The sequence below is a fragment of the Apus apus genome, chromosome 5, assembly GCF_020740795.1.
Source record: "Apus apus isolate bApuApu2 chromosome 5, bApuApu2.pri.cur, whole genome shotgun sequence".
Taxonomy (NCBI): Eukaryota; Metazoa; Chordata; class Aves; order Apodiformes; family Apodidae; genus Apus; species Apus apus.
In genome coordinates, this window is record NC_067286.1 from 33,500,053 (window position 1) to 33,512,064 (window position 12,012).

Below are 12,012 nucleotides of genomic sequence, written 5' to 3' on the forward strand. Positions count from 1 at the left end.
AAAATAAGAATGAACAGATAAATAAGAACTTGCTTGGTGAGAAAAGGGCCTTCTTGGTTTTTTTCCCAGTTTTTCTTTTATTCTCCAATGAGAGATTTTGAAGGTACGGCTAAATAGTTACACGACATGCAGTCAATCCACTTTATTCTATAAAAGCCTGATCCCATCTTTGATCAGCAGACTTCCCATACACTTTCCCAGGAGGCTGATAGAACTTCTCTCCAGTGGGGGTGCCTGCCAGAGATCAATTCTCCAGAATTAAGGACCACACAAAGGGAAACCCAGCTGTGGCTGGGCGAGGGTGAGAGAGATTAACTCCCTTATTGTCTCTATTAGTTAATTTAACACTAAGCAATCTTTCATCGTTCTCTATTTTAAGATTGCAGGATCCTTTTAAAGTCAGTAATTAGTGTTCTAGGCCTAGTATAAAACTTGCTGTTAACTAAGTTGCCAACATTTTAATGGTTGATGCTTTTTGTTTGATCTAACTACTAGCAGTACATTTTATTGTTAAGGTACCTTTTGCATACTAACCTTAGCTTCTGCTCCCATCTCCCAATTTCCCCATAATTTGACTGTGCTTGTGCCTTCTAATTTAAAACAGTTAAGATGCAGGTGCTGTTTGCAGTAAATCTTTTTCTGTGCATATACATCTCATCTGCTATCTCACCCTGTTCGAGACACTTATCCCAATGCATATTACTCAAAATTAGAATACAGACTTTTTTGATGGTGGTAAAAAAAAAAAAAAAAAAGGCAGTAAATGCCAAACATTAAATAATTGTTCCTATGCATTACTTCAAACAGACATAAATCAACATACATTGTGAAGAATACATCAGATCCAATTTGGTGGGCACCAAGATGTGCCTGGAGTCTGCCAAATCACCACTTAGATGAAATCATAATTCATCTGAGAGGCTTACTCTGTCAGTGAAAGTCATTATCTTCTCAAACATTCCCAAAGTTCTCAAATCAGGACATGAACAAGCTTCCTGAAGAACTGACTTACCTCTTTTGCTTTTCCTTCTAGGTGAAAACAACTATTGCCAGTCACTCGCATAATGCAGTACTCAAAACATAATTTAGTCAGATCCCACTGTGTATACATGCACACACTCTACAATCTCAAGTTAAAGTTCTGAAACATGGTATTATTTTTTATTTTTGTCCCTTTACTTGTTATGTCTGTTTCCAAGCTATTTAATTACAGTACATAGCTCAGTCTTCCCAAACGATGGAAGTGATGGTATAACCCTACAAACCAAAGTCTTTCCATTCTGGTACAGAAGCACATAACTATCCAGGAGAGCAAGTCAAAATGTTCAACAGAAATACAAAATACTGAGCATTTGGACTAATTGGTATCTTTTTAAACTGTCTTTAGAAACTGGCCACCAGGTCTGTGGTCTACAGACTATAGTATTCTTCTATAGACTTCAGTATTTTACTTAATTTATAAAGCCCAGCAACTGAATTTGACTTACCTGGGGGAAAAAAAAAAAGCGCAGACTCTTACCTGTCCTATTTTCTTGTTCAAAACCAGAAAACTGTACATTAGTTGTGATGTTAAGGTGGATTTCTCCAAGATCAAACCCTAGGTTTTTCATTTTTATGAAACCACATTTAATGCTGACTCACGTTTTCATATACTGTCTTCACATAGTCCTAAAATATTCCCTATTAAGCCCTCACCTTGTTAGTGACTTAATGTCTGTTCCCCTTCTCTGGTAGAGCTGCATTTATAAATCATCAGTAAAAAGCTTAAGTAACAACAGTTAATAGTCCATGTGATGATTACACCATGTAACAGTAAAAATTCCTCAAGTAAGATCCAATGAACAGAAGGAATTACTTTATTGGTTATAACCAGTAAGAAAGCATTTGCAAAAACCAGAGGCAAATACAATTAAGTTTAGAATAATCCATCCTAAACCACGACCACTGAGCTTTCAAATTATAGTCTCACAGATTTCTATGTGTTCATACTAATTTTTCTTTGTGGAGTTTTCCTTCCTTTTCTGGTGTATTTCTTATTCTTTACCTAGCACAAAGCTTTGAATTAAATTGTATTCAGAGATACATATTTTTTGTTATGGGGTTGAGTGGTAACTCAAATAAACATGATTTATATGAAGGAATCCTGAATTCTATAGCATCATGTCAAGGACCAGTACTACTACAGATACAAAGCAAGCTGGTACAGGCGTATTTTTGTTTAAATCATTATAGCTACTCTTAAAAAATGGTTCTTACGATGAAAGATGCTGGAGCTTAAAGGTAATAAATTTTTTTACATTGATCGGATTGACATTTTGTTTAACCAGGACACAGAATATTATGGCAATTTGATAACCTGTATTTTTATCTTTTTTGTTCAGCTCTTAAGCTGCAATATTTAATTTTGTATGCACTGTTCTGAGTAATTCCAACACAGAATGGAAAAACATGTCAGTTTTTTAATTTCAAGACAGTTTTAATCAGATAATTACAGGAAAAAAACATTTAAAACAATTTTTGTGGTGTTATCTGCTAAGTCAACTTACAAGGATATGATGTAACAAACCAGTTACAAACTTAAAGGCATATTTACATTATATACTCAAAGTAACAAGCTATATTCATATTCATAAAGGAAACACTTATGGGATGAGTTAACTAAATTATACATCATTTGGTAGAAAGAAATAGCAATTGAGGTTTAATGGAAACAATAAACACATGAGGCACTTTGAGGTCATTAGGGTGGAGAGAAAATGGCACCAAGCAAAAGAAAGAAAACTATGTACAGCTTATACTGCAGCTCTGAACACGAGGGCTTCTTCTTCTTCACCAAATGCTTTGATTACTTAAACGAACCAGGACTTTTGCAATTAAGAGAGAGAAGCTTTCAGGAAAAAAAACAACTCACAACAAAGCAAACACAAAACAAAACAAAAAACCAAACCCAACCTCTCCTTGTATTTATCAGCACACCAAAGGAAAGGGAAGTTTTATCTACCCAGCTACTGGACCAACAGTACCATAAGGCCTCTTTTTAAAGTTATTATTTTGCTGCCAGCCACCAGCCTTGATCTTCATTTTATCAATATGAATGTATCCTTTTACTGGTTCGATACTGTGCCATAAACTCGGAAAAGATTCAAAGGCTAATTTAAACCTGTGCATTATCTATACAGGATTATCCTCCAGGTACACACAAATTATTCTGAAGACAACACATCTGAAATGGGAATGTTTTATTCCAACATGTAAAATTAATACATTCTTCAAAATACCTTTGTTTCTCTAGAGGAAACCACATTGGCTAAAATTGGAACATTCCTTACATAAGCTCTGGAAAGGCTTCAGAGCTTTATGCCATCATTTGCTGCTGTTTACTAAATAGCTACCATAGAAATTGTAGATTATTATCAGAAGATTGCTCTAATCTTGCACACAGCTGTAGGTATCCCCCTCACAACTACTGAATTGCCTGTGCAAGCACACAGACCCACCTGTGCATACTGAAAACTTTATTTGTATCACAAACCAAAAGGCCAGACTCACATGGCATCAACATAAAAAACTCCCATCACTTTGCTGTGGGAGTGAACTTCAAGGGAAAACAATTCTAAATAGTAATAATAGAAAAAAAAAAAGTTTTATGAGCCCGGTGAAACAGTCCATTTTTCTTTCATTCCTTATTTTTACGCTCTTGTATAACATGCCATCAGAACTATTTAAAACCTAATAAAATATTTGGTTAAAGCATTTTTACTTTCAATCAATATTAATAATGAAACTTCAGAAGCACATCTTAAGATGAGACAAAGAATCACAGTAGGAGGCCAAATTACTATTTTGTAAATTCTTAACTACAGCTTAATATATTTTTGTAGCTTAAGTAGTGCACCAATAGCCAGTTAAATTACTGTGTAGCCTAATATCATGCAAGAATGCAGCTGAATGATTTTCCCCAGTAGATGGTGCACAAGTGCTGCTATGATTTAACTTCTTCCCCCATTTCAAGGGGAAATACTTCATTTTCACATTATAACTGAGATTTTCAATACGCCAGGGACGTAATATTCAATGATAGTTTCCCAAGGCTTGGGTCTCCCCTCCAAGCAGCACAAAACTCTGCTACTACATGCCTGACAAACTACAGTTCTGATGTTAAGGGTGAGGGAAGGAGTAAGGACTGGGGAGGAAATTTCTCTTTTCCCAAATGCTTAAGTATTTCAGAAGAAACAGAATAAATGTTATATGCTGTCAAAACCAAAAAGATGTATGGATATAACAGCCCATTCTGGAAAGGGTTTGTTGTATGTCCACCTATCACTACTCATCTCCTAACTGCAACAGGAGGTAAGATCACTCACACAAGAAGAAAAAGTACATGTGCATCCCACCAAAACCAGCCCGTTAGGTAATCATGGGTCTTCGCAGTTCTTTTAGTCACTCTCAAACTGGGCATGCAGGCTGACACTTCCAGGAGAAAAAGGGAACATACGTCAGTTTCGGTAACCCATTTTAGATGGATCTGGTCTTCAAAGCGGAAAGCAAAAGGTGAAAATATTTTAGCAGGAAAGTGGTTAAATGCAAGGTGAAAATATTAATGCACACATTCAATTAAAATATTAAAGCATATGTTTCATAAAGAATACAGTACAGGGCCAGGAGTTTCACTATGTTGTATAGTGCTCAGAAGAAACTCTTTAAACTAATTTCTTTCTGAAGTATATACACAGTATGATTCTATAGCATTTTCCTATACAGCCAGCAAGTTCTTTTCTTAGGTTGTTCATATCTCTCTTCACTTTGAATCAGGAACCTAGAACTTAGAAATATGAAATTCCTCTAGTTCACTAGAAAAACATTGCCATTTTTTAATCAAAGTTGTTATTAAAGTTAACAGTCTATTCTAGGCAACCTACATTTAGTTGAAAAGATGTAAAGCATGAAAATCAACCAGAATAGCAGTTTTCAAATATATAAACAGTAAAACCCAAGACTGCTGCCAGAGTGTCATATTCTTGGACTAAACTAATCCAATCAACTCTTAATACAAAACTAGAAGCTTCCGTAACTTCTACAATTTATCAATATATTTGTCTTCTTTTCAATGTGAAATAATACTTTGAGATGATCTATGTACACAAGGTGGTCAATTCAAGCTGTAATATAAATATAAATGTTTTCTTTTAAAAAGTATTTTACAGACAGATACAAATGCTAAAAGGGAAAACTAAGAGCACTGATACATGCAGAAGGAAAAATTACACAAAATATACTGAAGAAATGCATAGGAGGTGAGAAAGGTAAGTCATGTGCATCTTTTAAAATCAATTAGGTGTTTTGTTTGTTTAGTGACAAGGGTATATACCAGTGACAGTCTGTCCCACTCCAGCCAAGATATCAAACAGGCACCTTCAGTAGTGAATGATAACCAGTTTTAGTGTTTTACGTATCTTTAATGAAAAGTAAATGTGTCTTACTTCATGACAGAGCAAAGCATGTAATGTTTTAGAAAATTATCTACTGGGCCATCAGTTCATTCTTATCTGAAAGTTAATCACTTAGTAAGTACAAAGCCATAACAAGTATCATACACAATATACCATCGCACATACACATACATACACTCTCTCTCACTCCCTCCCCCACCCTCCCTCCAATTTCCTCAATTATGAAGTTCACTCCAATTCTGCCTGTGCTGTAATTTATTTCTCAAGCTAAGTCTTTTGTTGTTTGTGAACAAAACACTCAGTACTTTTGTTCTTGCTTGTTCAACCAAGAAAAAGTTGCAGTTCAAAATAATGAAAACAATTTCACTTTTGTTATTAATCTTTTGTTTTAATCATAGTACTTGATAAACAGCTGAACAGGATCCTAGTTTAACAGAAGGATAAACAAGAACACTGATGACAATTTGTTACAACTGCCTTAATGTACCTTTTGCTTAATGAACATTTGAATATGCAATAAAGTATTTTTGGAGGACACCCCAAAAGAAAACAACTTGCTGGTTGAGCAACAGAAATAACTTCCTTTTTGCTATTATGTTGAAATCAAAGTAATTTATATATAAAAATAAATGTTATGTTCTAACAAGAACATTTTAGACAATTACATCTGTGCTTAACAAAAAAATATTGGTCACTCAAGACTAGAATAATTAATATTTTAAAGGTTTTTAGATTATCAGGATGTATGGATACAACTCAACACAAACTGTAGCTGAAGGGAAACAGGACTGAAAATACCAATTTGTCCACCTGGAATAAAAATGCAACTAAATTAACTAATTAAATATTTAAAATACTACCATGGAATGTGACAGTAGATATGGTCCATACCTACTATATCAGAGAGAAGGAAAGTTTAACATGTAATAATTCGTACCTTACACATTTAGTTAAATATAAACATTTGTTATTTATACATAAAGTCGCTTCCAAAAAACTATTAATAAGTGATTTAGTTGCACTTAAAATCAGTTTTATTTCTCATTGTCGAGTATTAACTTTTCTTAATCTTAAATCAACTGTCACTAGTGCACTTTTAGTTAAAATTTCCCCTCAGGTAAGTTTTAATCCTTTTAAAAGAGCCCCCTCACCTACACCACGAATGTACAAAGTGGCAAAAGTTAATCCCTTTTAGTATAATCATAGTTTATATACTCATTTTATAGCCAATAATAAGAATAGGCTTTCCTTTGCAAAATCTCCTTCACAACTTGCAACAAATGCCACGTGCTCAAAGGAAATAATTAGGCGTGGCTAGCACTTGTAAAATGCCAAGGTCTGACAAGTCTTGTTGCTTCCTCCACATCAAGCATCTCTTACATGAAAGAAGATTCCCTTCAGCTTGCCAAAAAGCTTCCACAAATCCAAGTTAGATGCTTCCTGGAAACAAAGATTTTTCAGCTCTGTTTGGCACAAGACTGATTCATCCCGCAGCTTTATGCTTTCCTCCACAGCACCCACATACCTCACCACAGTGATGGCATGCTCTCAAGGGGAGGTAGCAGCACATACAAGGAGCAATGAACGAGAGTGCCACCAGTGCTAACCAGCGCAAGCAGAACTTGTCATCACTAGTGTCACAAGAGCAAGGATCAGAGAAATCTCCTTCAGAGTCTGACATGCAGTGATACAGCATGCTCTCTGCACAAAGCATGCAACTAACTTGGTAGATACATCTTTTAATAGGATCTGGTGCATCTTGACATTTTCCTCTGCCATTATCTTCATGATTAAACCTTTCCTGGCAGTATATACAGCGGGAACGCTCACCATCCTCTTTTCTTCTTTTTGAGTTTTTAAATTTCGATGAGGAAGGCTGAATTTTAAATACCACAGAACTCTTGGAGTCTTTCAGGGAATTCAACTTAGTTCCATCTCTACATGGGTATAAATAGTCAGATTTTTTACTGTCTGATTTAGAAAATGGTACATTTGAGTCTGCGTCATCCCTCTCCAGGTCGTTCTTCCACATGTCAGGATGCCTGTAGTCTGCATAACGACGTATCAAAATGTCACGAGGGTTTATTCTAACAATTTCATCTTCATCCTGAAAGCTAACATGTCTGATTGACTTCAGTGGGACCTGAAATAGCAAAATAAGAGAAGTTCACTATAGCAAAGTCCCAAATTTATGTCCACCTACAATGTAAAACTTAAGATTAGAAAATTAAAAAACAGGATAATTTTTTTTCTTGCTGCTGCAAGATAAAAATTTCAGCTTGTTTTCCTACTAGGACAATCCACAGACTTCCCCACAATAATGAGCCTTTTGCATGATACTAGGACCATGATCTTCAGTATTCTTTCCTGACGTTTTAGCATTTCATAAAAGCTCTGGTTATTTTGGCATCCACATAAAACTTGATACTGTTCTTTGAATTATGCTCAAAATTCATATTTTACCACCTCACACTGGCAATTAATCCCACGGCTTAATTACGCCTTACCTGAATTTTCTGATTTCGCGTACGTGACGGTTCACTGCTTTGGGATTAACTGCCTGAGTTTTCAAACTCCCTTCACTTTTACAATGAGAGTACTGAATACTGGTTACTTAATTCTCAATGCTGTATTCTAGATGAGGATTTTGCCATTTGAGGAAGAATATTCCCTACATGATCAATCAATAACAGTGGCTTCTAAATGCTACACCCTTTAGCTAATATATAGTACTTAAATTGATTCGTTTAGGACACCTGCAGGCAAACACCAAAGTATTTTTTAAATTCTCAACCTGTAATGACCTGATCATAATTCAAGACCTTTTACCTCAAAAGGCAACTAGGAAGGAACATGCTAAACACATACAAAACAAACAACTAAGAGATAGGATAGAGTTCTTGTTTATTCTGCCTTATGATGACAGGGAATGGGGGCATGGAAAAGCTGTTGAAGGCGGCAAATGTGAATAATCTGAATTGAAATATTGCAGACCTTAGATATAAGATAGTAGACTGCCACTAAATGTTACTGGAATCACATGACAAGTGACTTTCAAGAAAAGGTGCAAGTAACGACAGGATAAAAAATTAGCAGACATATATGGAAGGAGCTCCCAAAAATAGCAGATAGTGCAGCAAAAAAGCAAGTCTCAGTAGGTCCTAGTATTCCTGCCTTCACAGACAGGCAATTATTTTCCTACACTGTAGGGCTATTATAATCGGGAGCCAGAATATAAGTGAGCTTCAAGTCAAATTCCGCCTTTTTCTCCTGTCAAGTGCACAGCCTGCAAACCATCTAACAGAGAAGACTGAAAAGATCACTCCACTAACCATTAGTCTTACACATTTCTTCCAGAATCATGAATTATTTGGGAATGCATCTTTGGCATAAGTATTGTTGCTTTGGGAGTGTTTACCTTACTGGTACTCATCAAATTAATGAGAATTAAATGTGTCACCATTCCATAGCCTAGGACAACAGTTGAACTGTATGTTCCTCATCTGTTGCAGTGTGCAACAGCCAACTACTGAAGATGATGATTTAAGTTAACATACTTCTATTTCACTTTGCAAGTGTCTATGCTCCTACTACACTGAAGTCTGCAAGCCCTGATTTTGGGGTAGGAGACGGAGCCAGAGGAAGGCAGCTGGGAAAGAGGAAGGAATAGCTTCTCAAAATATGCCAGCTTTTGATTAATAAGAATATCTGTAGCCTGCTCTAACCATCACTTCCCTGCTTGATAATCCTTGTGTGATATATTTTAAATACAGAACTGTAATTAGAGCTGCTTTGCCCTGGAAATTTCAATTGAAGTATGCTAACAAGAACCTTTTTTTTTTTTTTTTCTTGGCTCCAAGCCACGTACTTAGACTTCCACAAGGTCTAAAGGATACGGGGTGAAGAAAGGTCATATCCTATTCAGCTAACATCACTGCTCTTCCATACTTCCCCAGGCTCCAATGCAAGCAGCTAGGCCTCCCCTTTGCTTATAAAAGCAGAGTACTTCTCAACTCTATTCTGTTCTCAAACAAGAGAAAGAGCCCATTGTTTTACCATCAATAACTAGCTATGGCTAACTGGCTTTCTAGAACAGTAACCAGCATAAATTTATTTAAGGGGAAAAGCATCAAAAATGTCATTACAATTCTCTATGTTACAGTCATAAAGGATCCTTACCCCACCATCCACACAGAATATTACGCATGTACTTAAGACATTAAATAAAACCCATTGTTTGAAAGAAAACAAAACCCCAAAACCTCAAACTTAAGAACCCACTCTCAACCTCCCATTCCCCAGACAGCTAATAGCCATTAAAGATCACTACAAATACTAACAACTGTAAAATGTGACGTCTCCTTAAGTCTTTGAAGGCTTTCTGTTTGTTTGAGCAGAACACACCACATACTTAGAACTCTGTTTTTAAAGTCCCCAGCCAAACAGCTACTAAAATGCAAAGGTCTGACATATTACAAAAAAGGCAGCATTATGTTCTTTACGCAACTGATATTAAGAAATTGTTTTTTTTTTTAAGAAAGGAAGTAGAAAACGCTGAAAAAGAAGCAAACAGGAGAAATTTTGGTAAAGCTTTACTTGTAAAGTGCTTACATATTGGGTGTTTAATGGGACCTATATGAAAGCACAAGGTACATAAAAAAAACTTAAGAACAATTAAGTTAGGTAAGGTAGTCAAGTTAGCCCTACCCAACCTCGCCTTGGACACTTCCAGGGAGGGGGCACCCACAGCTTCCTTGGGCAACCTGTTTCAGTGCCTCACCTGTTTCATCTTAAAACTGTTACTTGAAGGGCTGCACTTTTAAACAAGGCATGAACACTTGCTTGGTACTATAGCCTTCACTGTCTCTCCTCAAACAGATGTCCTTGAGTTTGCTCAGCTTGTAGCTCCCCAGTATGAGGACACCAGCAGCTGAAAGCACTAAAGTACTAAATCTTAGTTAAACATGTATCGGTGTATTACACCGTATCATCACTGTAGCTGAAGAGCTGAGGTACTTGGATATTTTTTAGTAACAGTCAAAGTAGTAGAGGTAAAGATCTGAACTGTCATTAACCGCTTCCTTAGTTTGAGCATCTACTTCTTGAGCTATTGAACTATAAGCACCATAAGAGTGTTCAAAGTTATTCATACATCACTGAAACAAAACAGGTATTTACCTCAAGATCTGCTGTGCCACATGGTCACATGCATGGAGTTCAGCAGAGACAGTGCAATGTGTGCATAAACTGAATGTGACATTTTGTTGACTTGTCTATGTTCTAAAGGTGTGCACCACAGGACCATGCAAAAAGCAGGGAATGTTGGATGCAGGTGGTGCTACAATATGAGAACAATAGTTTAAATAATATCTACTTCAATTTGCACGGAATCTCCCTTAACTACAGCCTACAAGAAATTAAATCTACCACTGTCGTTTCAAAGAGATTCATATTTAATTTCTATCAAACAGGCACTACCCCCAGTATAACTACAGCTCTGTAGCAAATTCCCTATGTGCTATGAAAACATACAGGTATTTTAAGCTACTGCACTTTTCAACTTTGGGAGGACTAACAGCATGTACATCACTGGTTACTGTAGCTGTAAAGTGTTAGCTGCAACACCTAATCACCCATCTATTCTAAGAAATGTTTTAATTCTCTTAGCAAGCAAATAGGAAGAGGGAAAAATATGTACTTCTTGATGAACAGAACAAACAAAACTATGAGGTGACTTACACAAAGAGATAATTTGAGCTCAATCAATGACTGAAAATCAGAAGTTTGTAATTTCATGTTCTTTAGTTAATTCTCCAGATAACACTGCTTCTTTTGCCCAATAAAGCAGTTAGAAAGCAGCTGATACAAGAATAATACAATCTTATCTTTACTTGCAAGAATGACTGAGGGCATTAAAAAGCTTTATTTCAATGAGCAGAAATATTTTCTGATTAAGTGTTCGTAACTACTTGAACCTGCATTCTGCTTTGAATTCTGTTATTAAGCTTATTCTAAAAAGTTTCCCATGTGTTTTCTTCTAGGCCTAAGAGCCTCAGATTAATTATTAAAAAACTGTCAGTTCTTTGAGGCTTAGAATAAAGCAAAATGTATATTGTTAAAAAAAAAAAAAAAGCTGTAACATCACCTTTGCAATCTAATGTATAAATACGACCCAATTTTAAAAATGTACATCAGCCTTCTAGATGTACACTCACATTAGTGGGTTTTCTTCTGTGTTAAGAATCTGGTAATCAATAGCTTAATACTTTTCACGCATAACTGAGATATTGTTTTCCTTTCATTACCAAAATAGAGTGTTTCAGTTTAAATAGGCAGTTAGAAAGTATAAAAAACAATGATTCACTAAAAACATTTAGCAAAAGTGCCCCACTGTGTAACACATCCAAGACATAAAATATTTTAAAGACACAATATTTATAATCAAAACAGTATTAGCATACATGTAACTGAGACTGAGCTCATGGCCAGGTAACATTTTTGGAACAAATTCAAACAGCTTTTCAAGTCTTCAGATAGAGAAGTCTAATAAGGAAATCTGACT

The 12,012-nt window shown here is 35.8% G+C and overlaps 1 protein-coding gene across 3 annotated transcripts in view; it reads right to left on the minus strand.

The window, feature by feature from the left end:
- Positions 1–5,817: 5,817 nt before the first annotated feature.
- SPRED1 (sprouty related EVH1 domain containing 1) overlaps positions 5,818–12,012 on the minus strand; it is a 63,008-nt gene continuing 56,813 nt past the window's right edge. For all 3 annotated transcript variants that reach the window (XM_051621461.1, XM_051621463.1, XM_051621462.1), the window contains one exon: positions 5,818–7,593. In XM_051621461.1, the coding sequence (XP_051477421.1) occupies positions 6,934–7,593 (660 nt within the window). In that variant the 3' untranslated portion in view covers positions 5,818–6,933. The remainder of the gene's footprint in view (positions 7,594–12,012) is intronic.